Source organism: Gordionus sp. m RMFG-2023, chromosome 1 (genome assembly GCF_954871325.1).
Source record: "Gordionus sp. m RMFG-2023 chromosome 1, tfGorSpeb1-WG-v2, whole genome shotgun sequence".
Lineage (NCBI taxonomy): Eukaryota > Metazoa > Nematomorpha > Gordioida > Chordodea > Parachordodidae > Gordionus > Gordionus sp. m RMFG-2023.
In genome coordinates, this window is record NC_088775.1 from 18860479 (window position 1) to 18875893 (window position 15415).

Consider the following 15415-nt stretch of genomic DNA (forward strand, 5'->3'; position numbering starts at 1 on the left):
ATATTTCGAATCCCCATGAAAAAAAAATAAAATAATTTAATTACTTTTTCTTTTCTTTTTTGGCGGCTGGCACCTAGCCCAGGGGCGTCGCTAGCCTTCACAATCTCAGGGGGCTCAACTAAAAAAATTTTTATGGGGGGCTTCGCCCCCCAACCTCCCAATTTGCGGGCCTTTGGCCCGCTTTTGCTCGGCCTTCGACCGGGTTTTATATTAATATATTATACTTTTTTAAAATTTGTTAATTCTGAACAATTATTCTGATTTTCATATTTTGCCATTTATTATACTATGCATACAAAATAAACTGACATATAAAAAATCACATAATGCAATAATATAATTCTTAGCAACTTACATTGACAAAAGGTTATCAAACTAGTATAATTCTCTGTAACCATTTTAGACAATGTTTTATAGAATGGACTAATAAGGAAAAATTTATAGGCCTAAACCAAATCAACAATTTTTGTAGGAGAGAGTATAAACGACCAATCCAAATCATAAAACTATATGGTGGTTAGAGCTTCCTCTTAGATGACATTATGGAAGCTAGATAGGTAATCGAGAAAATTATTGTGAGATATTAAATTTCTAAAAGATTATCTTCCATTTTAAATGGTATATAAACGACTACATTGTTGACCATTATTGTTTATCTAAAATATGCAATTATATGCTCTCAGCCGTTATAGTAATAATCTTAAATTACATAGCAACACAAATAATAGATGCTGGTTATTTGCAGTAATAGCCATGGCACTCACTATGTAAACTAATATTAGAATTTATAATCTTGGATAAATTGATAAAATAAAAACACTAAAAATCTTTGGAAGAAATAATTATGCATATATATTGAAGCCTGGAGTTATTTACACGGCAATACCATATTAGAAATGAAACATTTTCTAACTATAAAATAAGGACCAGAATGATATGATGAAACAATTAAGATTTTATATATTGTCGCACCACCATATCTTAAAATAATAGTAGTTTGTAATAATATCAAAAATATACTTGTATTAAAAATTTAACTCAAGACTGTTTTTCGAAAAAGAAAAAAATAGCTTTCCTAAAAACACGTAAAAAAAGAGAAGAAAATATATCAAATTTATTACATTTATTGCAGGATATATAATAAAATGTTTAATTTTAAAAATTATTTATAACTAAATAGATGGCCTTAAATACTTGAATGCAATTTGTTAATATATTTATTATTAAAACCATTTATTAGTAAAATTTATTATAATATTAACTGTAATATATCATGTAACTGTCAAATACGTCTATAAAAGTGGCAGTATATCTAATATTTTATAAACAACTGTATATAGTAGAGGATTATAAACTATATGTCTACTTACTTTTTATAAAGAAATCTCTTTATTTGGACCTTGAAAATATTTTTAAGGTATGATAATAAAATTTCAAAATAAATATACAGTTGATTAGTCATTTTGAACTCGGCTAATTACAATATTAAATTTGTTAATTTTCAAATAATATATGATTATATTTATTTAATTAGGGTTAAATAATAATTTAAATAATAAAAGTCAATTAAGCTTCAACTGTTAAAGCTAAAATAATATTTAGTGAGTTATTGATATTATATTTTTAATACAGAATTTGATTGCAAGCTGACATAGTGAAAATATAATTTATATGTATTAATCTAATCTAAAAATTAAAATAATATTCATTTAATAAAAATTTAAATAGTCTTATTAATTTCTAAATAATAAAATTATATCTATATATTACTTAATGGAATTATAAAAGAAATCATTCAGTGGGCAATCAAAAAAAATTTATTTTTAGTTCAAGGGGATATTATAAGTAGCCATTAAAAAAAATTTTTTTTGCTTCAGGGGGCTATTCAAATTTTTCAGGGGGCTCGAGCCCCTGCGCTTCCCCCTAGCGACGCCACTGCTGGCACCATATAATTAAAAGGCCAAAATAAGGGATTTAAAAAAGAAGTAAATAGTATAAAATTGCATATAATAAATGAAAAGGGATGAGATTAAGACATTTTTATTTTTCTTCTCTTTTTTTGCAGTCGGCACCATATAATTAAAAGGCCAAAATAAGGGATTTAAAAGAGAATTTTAAAAAAAGTAAATAGTTAAGGCATATAATGTATGAAGAGGGATGAGGTTAAAACTTTTTGTTATAAAAAATATATTTATAAAGAATTATTGCAACAATTATTCAATGCAATATGGCATTTCGTTGAACATTTAAACAGGGACCCGAACCGTTTTATAACGGTTCAGTTTGGTTATGGTTCAGTATATAAAAAGTTATAATGGTTAAGTTTTGGTTACGGTTCTTGAGAAGAAATTTATAAAGGTTCGGTTCAGCTAATTATAAAGGTAATAAAGGTTCATTAAGGTTAGAAATTTTTTTTTATTGAAGCAACACCATCTTCTAATTTATTTTTATTATAAGCATCTATGAATTATATATAAAATAAATATATAAGATTCAAATTAACTCATTTATTTAGCCCCGAAAAAGCCCTTTCCACAGAAACGTGTGTTGCAGGAACCGCCAGTACTATAAGAGCACGTTTATATAATTCTGGATATTCAAATTATTTCCATTTCTAAAATATAAAAACTGAACCGGTTTATCCGTTTTTTATAAAGGTTCTTTTTAATCCTTATTATAACGGTTCGGTTAAGGTTATGGTTCAGATATTTATAACAAAAATAAATTTTTTAAAAAAAAATATTTAAGGGGATTCGGAATTTTTTTTAAAAAAAAACAATTAAATTATATTTTTTTGCCGCCTAGCTGGCTGGAACCAGAAAATTTAATTTTTTAGAGATATTTATTATGTATTACTTTTATGCTTTAAATCATAAAATACTCGAAAAAATGGTTTTAATATAAATTAAATGTAAAAAAAAATGTGGCAATGAAAATATTCACGCCCATTCACGCTTACCACTAAAAAAATTTCGACCCGACCCGACCGCTCACGAAAGGCAATATTTTGTTTCACGCCCGAAAATTCACGGTGTTTTTAAATTTTTCAAAACTTGAATGCTATAATTTTTTACACTTTTTTGAATTTATTCTATTTATTTCTTTAATTCCATTATCCATATAAAAATAAATACATAATAAATCCAAATTTTTACTTAGAAGAAGAAGAATGTCTATTTTTTTTTTATTTCAATTGTGTACGCCTTTCCTCTAATTGGCGATTGGCTATAAAAAATAACCTTTCACTAGAAGCCGAATTTGCCAGGGCTGACAAAATTTTACTCTAATTTTCTCAAAAAAGGAAATAAATTTTCCTGCTTCCAAAACTTCAAAATATTGCCATTGTTATTTGTTTTATTTTTTAAAATTTTATTTTGTATAATTTAAAAAAAAATGATAAAACACTAAAATATTAAAACAACTATATAAAAATATGTAAAAATATATAAAATTACTAAATAAAAATATATATTGGTCCTTAGCCTTTTTTTAAAAAAACATTTTGATAATCTCAACTTAAAATTTGTTCGTTGTTATAAATAATTTAGTTTTAACAATCTTTAAATGAGTCTGACCTTATTTGGCTCAACCTAAAGATACATAGTATTTTTCCTTATTCATAATTATTAAATCGATTAAAGTTTAAAAAACGATAATGAATTTTATTTGTAATTCTTCTGGTATATATACATTTATATAATTATCCAATTTAACTTCTAATAATATGCAGTTTGATTAACCTCGATAATATAATATTACATGTTGGAAAGTTATAATATAATATACAAATAACGTCCTTTTAAAATATATCTTAACCTTTACAATAATAAATATTCAGATGTAACAATAATTGATTTTTTAAAACGGCTAACTCAATATTACATCCAGAAAAATAAACCATTATAATTTTTTATATACTGAACCGTAACCAAACTGAACCGTTATAAATAACGATTTGGGTCCCTACTTAAATGTTCAACGAAATGCCATATTGCATTGAATAATTGTTGCAATAATTCGGATTTTTTATAAATATATTTTTAATATTTTTTAAAACAAAAAAGTCAACCTCATCCCTTTTCATTTATTATATGCCTTAATTTTATACTATTTACTTTTTTTAAAATTCCCTTTTTAAATCCCTTATTTTGGCCTTTTAATTATATGGTGCCAGCCGCAAAAAAAAGAGAAGAAAAAATAATTAAATTATTTTTTTTTATGGGGATTCGGAATATTTTAAAAAAAAATATTTAAAAAAAAAGATTCCGAATAAAACGTGGGGATTCAACATATCCCAATACGACATATATATACATCATTGGCATTAATAAGCTTTGTAAAAATTTTATATAAAAAAAGGAAACTTTTTAAAAATGCTGTAAAATAGCATCAAACAAAAATTTAAAAATTGTGACTGATACTTATCAATCAAAATGGAATGATAATAATTTTTACAACAATTCAGATGTAGAATTTTGGCAATATTCTAGTAATAAATTTGATTTAATATTCTTTTCTAAACATAAAATAATGAAAACCGTTCATAAGCATTCATGATTTGGATAGAAGATAATTTAACAGTTCAGGTTCGAAAAAAAAAATGAAGGTTAATACCAGTTTAAAGATTTGGATCACTGTTATAAACTAATAAATACAATAAAATAACTATATTCTTATGGAGTGATGCCGCATAATACTTTATAACATTTATTATAGATTTGAGTTATGTATTCTATATCCGTAAATTCATAACGTCAAATATATTACTTTTTTTAAGACAATGACCAAATAACCCGAAACCTTAAGGTATTGGCCAATATAATCGATACTTAGAACTTTTATATATATTTTTATATGTACTCGTATTTTGATTAAATAATTTCTTTTAAGATATATTAGTTTCGAAAGAGCTAATTGATTATTATTAATATATTTAAAAATTGTAATGATCACTTTTTTGAATGTTTTACTTTATTTTAAAAGAATAAAAAGAAGAGAAAAAGAATATCATTAAAAATTAATTATAGGTTATCTCCATCAGCGGCAATAATATTAAATTGAAAATAAAAATATTTTTAAATATTTAAATTAAGTAAAATCTCAAAAATTTTAAATATAGGAATTCATATTCCATCTCGTTTCCTCAATGAATTCTACAATCGGTTTTCTTTTTCTTAAATTTTACAGTCGTAATGTAATTTATATTGTAATGTTTAGTTAAAATAAATATACTTCGAATTATTATGTTTTCCCTGCTTGCACCAAAATATTTTTTCAGATAATTTAAGTTTGGTCAAATGATTCCCTAACAATTCATTATAGTTACTTGTATTTTCAATAATTAATATAAGAAATTTAAAAAGGGTAAAAACATTATAAGATTTCTTTTATGTGATCATTGCTGGTATTATTTTATATTTCACAGATTTGGAAAGACAGCTAGATGGATATAAGAAAAGAATTAAAATAAGCATTAAATAGCAATCTAAAAAAAAATTAATTTAACACAACCTGGTATTGGATTTATAAAAAAATAAATGGTCATGAGCTTATCAAGATTTGGGTCGCACCGATAGTATGTTTGCGATAATTTCAATTTTAAACCCGAGGCTTACAGCCCCGGTGTTAAACTGAAACAACTCGGGAGAAGGTTTGGAGGTTCTTGTTTATTAACTAAAATTTCAAATAATAAAAATACCTCTCCTCTGATTTTTCATGATTTTTCTTCAAAGTTGTTTGCGGAAAAGCTCTAGTTAATTCTGATTCATACTTTTGAGCGGATTGCGATAAATTAGGCGTGTCGGCGATGGACACTAGTCTTTGATCTAACAAAGATTATGTTTTTCATATTATAAATTTTGTAAAATAGCTGGTTCTGGATAAGCCAATCGATACTGTATAGCTAAATAAAATATCTTAATAAACAACCAAGTCGATACTGTTTATCTAAGTAAAATATCTTAATAAACAACCAATCACAAATCAAAATTAGATAATATTTATTTAATGTAACATTCCTACCAGAGTTGTTAACGTTTCTTTTTAAAAGTAGCTAGCTCCCGCCCCCGCTTTTACCTTCTCAAAAGGAGCTAGCTCCCGCTCCCGCTACTACATTTTTAAAAGAAGCTAGCTCCCGCTCCATGTAATAGAGTGTCACTCCATAACTCCTTCTTTGATTTTCATTTTTTAGAAGGTACACGAAACAAAATCATATTTTTTTTCAAAAAGTTTTATTTATATTAAATGATCTCGCAAAATATTTATAATACTTTATTAGCCTTTAAAAGTAATAAATTTTCTAAATTAGAATCTAAAAAACATTCACGCCTCTCCCTTTTGCAATACTAAATAAGCGCTCCAGAGAGAAGATGGGTATTGTATTTTATAAAGATATTTTTAATTCAGGTATAAAAAAGGAGGTTGAACAAGTAATGTGAAAATTAAAATAAATATTAAAATATATTTAAAAAAGCATCATATCTAACAACCGAAGCTCAACTATAATGAATTGCCCAAAATAATTATAACCATTTAAAAAAAAATTATTACAAAATAAAAAAAAATATAGTTATCATTTCGTATTTAAAAGAAATATTTTATAATTTTCGATGCTTTTTTATATTGGAGCTGCTCACTTTTGAAAATGAAATACTTTTACTTAAACATATCAACATCTTTTAGAAGTTTAAAATATTTTTTGCATGATGGAAATAGAAATTCGATTTCTTTTTCTATGATCTCTAAATCCATAATATCGAAAACTATTTTTTATTATCTATAAAATGAATATTGACTTACAAGATTTTCCAAAAAATTTTCAATATAAATTTGAAAAACTTGATGTTTAATATTTAAAATGTTAGAAGAAAAACCAATATAAAACTTGGCTCAACATTTAATAATGGATAAATTTAAATAAAATAAAATTTCATTTTTATCGAATTTTAATTAACAAATATTATTAATATTATTAATATTCTAAAAAATAATTTAATTTATACCTTAAATTTAAAGGAGTGGTGGAGCGGCGCACTCCAGCCCTAAAAGGAGTTAGCTCCCGCTCCTCATTTTTAAAAAGGAGGGGTGCTCCAGGTGTTTTTGAAAAGGAGCGCCGCTCCTTAACGACTCTGATTCCTGATAATTAAATTACAAGACTAAATGTTTTTAAGATTTGTTTTTTCTGTCTTCTTTTCTTTCTCGGGGATTTGTAAGATTACGAGATTATAACAACCTGTAAGATTATGATGCGTTCGCAGGAATTGGTCCAAATTAGATTTCATATCCAATTCGATAGAATCACAGCTATGATAAGTAAGTGTGTTACGGCCGCGGTGACTATTTACAAAAAGGGAGATAGTGTCGAAATGTTGGAAAACATCGTCGGAAACTAATTGACGCATAGCCAAATTCGTTAGTTGCTCCATGACAGAAAAGGTTTCGTTAATTTTGAGGAATAATGAGAAGTAATGCTTAAGTGGGGAATGTTTTTAAATGTTAAAAAAAAGAATCCTGATTGTTTGACAATTAATTTTAATTATTAGAGTCGAACATCTATTCACGAAATCTCGTATTTTGGCTAAAACCTAGATTTCGAGCGTTAATAACACTACAAAATTAAATTGTCATGTTAGATATGAAAGTATAAGATGTAAAATATTTTACAATTGCTTAAAATTAGAGTGGGAACCCAAACCAGAATATACTTCTTTGTTCAAAAAATTAACTTCGAAAAAATTTTGATAGTGTATATATATTTCCTTTCATAAACAAATAAAATCAAATCAGTTATTTTTTCTAAGTCTTGACAGTAGCAAAAGCATGTCCGACGCCTAGATCTGATAACTACTATTATTATATATAAACTAAAAATAAGTTAATAAAATACCTTATCTGCATATGGCCTATTCAAAATTCCTTTAAAAAAATAAGAATAATTTACTATTCATATTCGCGAATATTAAAATTTACTATTCTTATTCGATGAATAGGTCTATCTGCAAATCATGAAATAAATATAAAATATTCGATCTATCGCGCATCAAGAGACCATTTTTAAAGCTATTATTTACATAAAGTAAGAGTATACTATATATGAATGATTTTTATTTAAATATTTATTATGCTAATTAACCAAATTACTTTTAAAATATTAGAATTATATAAAAGAGTTTTGCTTAATTTTGAAATTCTTAATTTATAAACCTAATCTCATTGATTGATTAATGGTCTTTTAACTAAAAATGTTACCTTCAATTTTAACGATCAGTTTCAAAATGACTATAAAAATAAAAGCATCGTTTAAAGGGAAGACAACCCCTAGTGACATAAAGAACTATTTCTAAGTAAGCATTTTACCAACTTGCCAATCGCCTCTTAATTTATTTAGCTCCTTTTTTTCTATTATACTTTAATCTTTTTAAAAAAAGGAATATGTATATAATGTCGCAGCGGCTTAGCAAATCTGAATATTTACTAAATCTAGCTTATATCGTTTAAAACTCGCGCTATTTAATTTTGAAAGACGTGATTATGCCGGAATCGATTCTAGAAAATATAGAGTACTTATACTTATCCATTGAATATTAAACAATAAAATAATTTTTATAATTAATAGTTTAAATATTTCAGATTCTGAGTAAGACTATGTGTAGTTGTTTACTATACTCTGCTAAAAACAAACAAGACCACACACTTATTATTATTATTTAACTTTTAGATTTTAAATAAGATTAAATATTATAATATTTAATAAGTTGAGTTTGTAGTAGCGAACGCAACCCTTAATTTAGATTAATTTTAGATTTTAAATCAAAAATTTATGGCGAAATTGAAAATCAGAGGCAATCTACCAAAATAAAAAATAAAATAAGGAAGGCTATAGATAATTTAAAAATTTAATTTGCTAAAAACAGGGTCTATGAAGTATTGTCCTGAATTTGTTAAACACCTATGATATATCATACAATGCTCTATTTTTTTTAAAAAAAAAATATCTTAATCCAATTTATAAATAAAAATAAACAATATCAAAACTTCTGAAGATTTAGTGGCCAATTTTATCGTATTAGGAGAAAAAAAAGCTTGCTGTTGTTCTAGCTGGTTAACGTCAGTCCATCTGATAACTAATTTGATTTCGGAACCCAGGATATAGGAATGGAAACAGACGTGGTTTAGGCTCAAGTAGAGCCAACCTTGCTTTGGTACGTATCCTTTCCAGTATGAACACGAATAATCTTTGCAAGCGAAAAAAAAATATAAGAGGTCTATTTTTCTTAAAGTATGCCCCTTGTAAAAAAAAATATTTTTATCAGCGTACGAGTATTGATTCCATCAAGCCTAATTGATAAAAATTAGCTACGTTACTAGAGATATATATACAACATTAGACCCCTTCAGGACCCGTCTGGGTTGGCCTATTTTTTCAAAACGATGTTAATTCATCAACCGAGGAATTTTTTAACATTTATTTACTGCTCATATTTTCAATTTCCCTTCGAAACAATTGGCAGAATAGTTAAAAATTATTTTAAAAATAACGACACTTAAAATATCCGAGATGAACAGGGCTTAAAAAGCCCGATAAACACATTGGACCAAATATAATTTTTTATTGAAATCCTGGTAGGGTTTTAAAATCATATTTTTTTAAATCTAGGTTTAGCTTATAATTTAAGCAACTGTAGGAAGGTCTCAGAAATATAATATAATAACCAAATATCAGTTAATAGATATAAATTGGTATTGGCTAAGTATTTTTAACATTTAACTCTCTCTCTCTTTCTGCAGTAAATATACAAGAATATATTACAATTGACTAATTTTTCGGAAGTCGGCATATTGAAGAGTTTGCGAAATTTATGATTTACTATCTTGAATTGGGTGGCATCTTCCACGGCCTTCTGCTGTTTTTGGTGAATAGTCTTGATTTTATGAATTAATCGATCATTTTTATGGCCACCATTATTATTAATCGATCTTTTCTTTACAAAACTTTTATGAATATTCAAGCTTTTAAAGTCTTTGGAGAGATCATTAAAGTTGCGTATCGTTCTTTTATCGTCTTTATGCGCGTGTACTCTACGTTTAGGAGGCAGCGAACCACCCCTTTTAGTATATTGGGCATCATCTAATGAATCCCTTTCTAAATATTGGCTCCTAGTCCTTTTGATATCGCTTCCCAGCCGATTTCTATGTTTTTCCTGTCCATCATTCGATTTTAAATGCGGCAATTCATTGTAAGGATGAAAAATTACTTCGTATTCATCCACGTTAAAACACGGTTTATATGCGTTCTCTGCTTGCTGTTGGTGATACTGCTGAGGCGTAAAATAATTAGTTTTGACATTGGTATTACTGCAATCTTGGGTAGGGGACAGTTGAGAATAGGACAAAAGGGAGCTGGAAGAATTAGTAGAGTTATTTCTCGCGTTCAGGTAACTTTTGAAAGAAGCATTCGGTAAGGACTCTGCGGCATTTAAACTCTCGATCTTGCATTTGATAAAAGCCGTGCAATCCTCCTCGTTTCCCATGCCGTCTTTAAATGATTAAATTTGGTTAAAAAAAATCATTAGATATTTGTTAATTTCTGCAATATTCAGGAGAAAAAATATATTATGATTATAATTTTTTATGTTCTATAGAAAATAGGATTAATAAATATTAAAAAAATATCACTAACGCAATTTTATACTTGCATTTTTACACTCCCGCCAATGTAAGCATGGTTTTAATACTTTTGATCAAATTTTGTCCAAAATTTTATTGTATAAAAAAATTTTCCGAATAAATCTTTATTCATTATAAATCTTTCATGATTTATGATCATAAAAAATCATAAATTTTATCGTCCTTCAAAGATTTTTGCTAGAAAAAAATCTAATATTCAAATGGGCATAAATATTTTTATCTACCCTTGAACATAAAAATTTTTATTTTATGAAATTACATAAAAAATTTGTTATGGTGAAAATTTTTCAGTAGAGTAATTTTTTTATACATATTTTTTTACTATAACGCTCCGGTATGACTTTAGCCTTAGTGATTTAAATGCATCTGATTCAAAAAGGTATATAATTTACAGTACATAAAATATATTAATTTTTGTTTAAAATCATTATTCAATATCTAAACCACTATTTTATGGAATAATATTTTGCATCGTTTAGAAAAATTAACAATCATTTATTGGTCTATTCCAACTGTTTTATAAACTTTAAAATTAAATAAATTCATCTGTAAGATTGTGTATTAGTAATAAAAAATTTAATTGTCTGAAATATCATTTTGGATAATATAAATTGGCAATTTTTACGTTTTTTGATTATATACAAAGGAAAAGCCTAAATATAAAATTATAATTCATTTAACATTTAATCTCTCATAACAAGAAGTGAAAAACGTAAAAGCAAGGCTAAAGGGTTTTCATAAAAAAACACCTATTTTTTTAATTATAGCTAGCAACATTGTTATTCCTAAAAATCAAAATTTAAAATGCTTTCAAAATAAAAAATCTTCAAAGATTTTTGATCTCTGATTATTATTTTTGAGAAAGCTCAAGCAGGATTTTTGATCAAATTTCACCTAAAATTTCAAATCCTTTCTGTAAAAATATATTCATAAGTATATCTATCTTTTGTTGGTTTTATCAAAAAAATATTTCATGATAATTTTTTAAAACATATTTATATTTAACTCCTTCCTTCATTGGTACGAGAGAAAACTAGGAAAAAATAAAAATAGTTGGAGCCCTGTGTTAAAATGATTTCTAATAATAAAAAAAATTAAAAGTATCTACCAATACTGAAAATGTAACTAATCGTTAATTGATTCGTATTTAAATATTCAATTTGAAAATTGGAATCTAAGAGAGAATGATGGAAAAAATATAATAATAGCGCTTTTATTATTCCAAATTATTCTTAAATATTCTTAATTAAAAAATTATTCGAAAATATTCAAAAATATTCTTAAATAATTTAAATTAAATATATCAGTGGTTCCTTATTTTTAATTTTTAACTTTTTCCCAAATCTTAAATCATTTTTATTTTTGATTTTACAAAATTAAATTTTCGGATCCCTTTTTAATCAAATAAAGAATATGAAATTATCCAATTCGTATTTTTGTAGTTATATAGCTAAATATAAATTAAATTATTTTCACCGAAAACCCCCTAAGCCTTGCTTTCGGATTTTAAATCCGAGTCCAGACCAAAATTTTTACTAATTTTTAGAACTGAACGGTGTCCAAAATTTAATTTTAGGCCCGAAATTCTTAATTGGAAATATAAATTAAAATACTTTTTTTTATATAGTTACATAAAATAAAAAAATTGCTTTGTCCTAATCCTAGAGAAATTTCATTTATAAATTTATTTTAATAAAAAGAAAGCGAAAACATTATTATCTATTTTATTTTTAGACTTTTTTAAAGTCCGAACGAGCTGAGCCGATTTTTAAAAAATAATTAAATGATATTAATTAATTATTCGGAAAATTATATAATAGAAGAGTTTGTTTTAAAAATTCATTTATTGCTCAAATTTTTAAATTTCTTTATAACGATTTTAAAATACAGTCAAATTTTAAAAAAATCCGGGTTAGGTTTAAAATAACCCGGTATGTGGCAAAAACAATTTTTTTAAAAAAAAATATCGGACTTAAAATGGATTTTTTTAAATCGGGTCTGGGAGGGGGGGGGCTTAAAATTTTTACTCCTTATTAAATAGTCGTTTATTTATAAAAATATGCTGTAAATCTGAAATTTACGGCAAAAGGGTTCAGTTAACAATGTGTAATTGTTCTGTTCCGAAATCGCCCGTGCGCTATGGTTAAAATAATTTTAAATATTCTACAGCATGTCAAATAGCAATAACGAATAAAGTTCAAAAATATTACTACCTCATCTCGTAAAAAAAAATACTTAGTTAATAAATGCAATTCTTCATACTAAATTTATATAGCTATACTTAATTTTTAAATTATTATACTGACCTAGCAAAGAGAGGACATGTTTTTCTAACCATTCATATTCATCCGTTACTTCTTCGAGCCCCAGTCCTATAGCTATTTTAAAACCGGTATCGGAATCCGGGTGCTGATAAACTATCCTAAAAGGGGGCGTAGTTCCGGTATCAAAAACCGAATCGAGAGTGCCAAAGAGCAAAGATGCCACTTGGGAACCCCTGTTGAAAATGGCCGAGATAACCGCGGCTTTCACTAGTTTTCGAGGCAGGCCAGAATTTGCATTTTCGATTAAGGTAGCATCATTATTTTCTTTTTGGTGCACAGATAAATTATTTTTGTATTCAGTCAAATGCTGCTTATTAGAATTCTCAGTGGTAGAATTGGTTAAAACAACTTTTCCAGTCTGATGAACCTCTGAACCACCCCTTCGTCTTTGCAAGCTAAAATAAAGATTGGCTCGTTCATTTGCCCTAAATATATTTTTAAAAGAACATTTTTTTGTAGTGTTAGAAAGAAAGTAAGGGAGAAAGGAGGAAGATGATAAAAAGAAAGTAAGGGAGAAAAGAGGACGATGATAAAAATGGAGAATGGGGAAGAATAATTCTAAGAGTAATAGAGAAAAATTCTAACCATTCTAAATAAGTAACAGCTGGATTATTGATATATAGAAAATCTTTGTTATAAAATAAAAACCTGAAAATCAAAAAAGATATTTTTATTGTAAAATGTGAATTTAGGGAAAATATTATTATTCTAAAATTTATGTAGTTTAAATATTTTATTTATAAATTTAAATAGTAAGTACTGCTTACAAATTAAAAAAACAAAATGAGAATAATTTTACAATTTTTTTTTAAAAAAGATTATGAATATGATAAAATTTATTATTTATAAACACAGGTAAGATTAAGTTTAAATTTAATTACAGATAATATTTGTTTTGTAAATGTTTTGTGTAATTAAGTCTACATAATACACTTAAGAAGAAAACCCAAAACAAAAAATCTTAAGTTTTGCCCTTGATATTCAAGGCCCTGGATAGGCTAAACAAAATATTGATTACTAAGGGATAGTGTAAAGTATCAATGGCATGTCAAGGATTTCATTTAGTTCCCATTCAAAAAAAAATTAGCAAAAAAAGAATTATAAAAATTAGCAAACAAGGAAATACAATGTAAAATTATCAAAAAATAATAATTTTATGGTCCATTCAATCCTCAAAATGAATCTTAAATGTCTTTTGCATAGTTATTATATAGGTATAAATATGAATTAATTATGATGAAAAAGAATAAGATGTGATTTTTATATATAGAATTTCTTTTTATTTAAAAAAGAACATTTTTTCAAATCAGTACCACCCATTAGAATCCTACAAATTCAATTTTCTTAGCCTATATACAGCTTGGAAAATAAATTATTTAAAATTTAGTAAATACATAAACTATCATTTAAGATATAAGGAACTGTTTATATTATGGGACATTCTATTTTATTAGTGTATTTAAGGAAGTTGGGGGGGGGGGATAAACTGGATGATTGCTTCCAATAATTTAATTCCTTTTATTTATAAATATGATTAATATGTTAAATCTAAAAAACTTAAAATAAAAACATAAAAAAATAAATAAATGTATTTTACAATGATTTTATATTCCAGTATCATAATTTTATCTTCTAATATCATCTTAATTAAAAAATATACATCTGTTACCTCAAAATTATGAATACTGGATTTCAGATTAGTAATTAATATTTTTAGAAATATTAAATCCTCCTCCCCTCTTCTCAATAAAAATCATAGATAAGAGATTGTTCTACTTAATTAATGCAAGTATTTGACATTGTCAATATAAAAACCATGTTCTTAAAATATTCAATGTGTTAAGTTAATAATGAAGCATAATATTATAACAAAACGTTCATAAAATTAATGATAGAAAATTAAGACATAAAAATTATAAATATAAAATTTTATAATAATGAGAAATATACCAAAATGCATTAGTTATTAATATTTCTTCAGGTTTTATCCACATAATTAAAACATTAATTAAACCAGCTGGATATTATAGATTGATGGTTTACAAACTTGTGTGCATTTAGATTTATATTTTTTTTGTATTCAAATACTATTATAATATAAAACAAATTCAATAAGGCAAATATTCAAAATAAGTATTATAAAACTTTTTAAAATTCATTTTATTTATATATTCTATTTAATAGCATCCTTGAGACCTTGACTTTCATGTTCTTATCAACACATATGACTTCCTCTGGTATAAGGTGGTGATGCTACATATATATTATTAAAAATATAATATATATGATTAGGAATCAAATCTGTCTTTTCTCTGTCAAGATCTTTTCTCAAAAGGAAATAAGTGTAAGCATTGGCGTACGCAGCAGGGGGGTCAGGGGGACAAATCCCCCCCCCCCCAAAGCCA

General features: G+C 25.8%; 1 protein-coding gene across 1 annotated transcript in view; it reads right to left on the reverse strand.

Annotated features, from left to right (window-relative positions):
• The window catches only part of LOC135922620 (TBC1 domain family member 9-like), a 55745-nt gene extending 40698 nt beyond the window's left edge, over window positions 1–15047 (reverse strand). Inside the window, exons 1-6 of the mRNA XM_065457028.1 lie at window positions 14961–15047; window positions 12993–13435; window positions 9809–10534; window positions 9034–9233; window positions 7232–7469; window positions 5699–5825 (exon numbers count right to left, since the gene is read on the reverse strand). Of these exons, the coding sequence (XP_065313100.1) occupies window positions 5699–5825; window positions 7232–7469; window positions 9034–9233; window positions 9809–10534; window positions 12993–13435; window positions 14961–15004 (1778 nt within the window). The 5' untranslated portion in view covers window positions 15005–15047. The remainder of the gene's footprint in view (window positions 1–5698; window positions 5826–7231; window positions 7470–9033; window positions 9234–9808; window positions 10535–12992; window positions 13436–14960) is intronic.
• Between the last annotated feature and the right edge of the window lie 368 nt (window positions 15048–15415).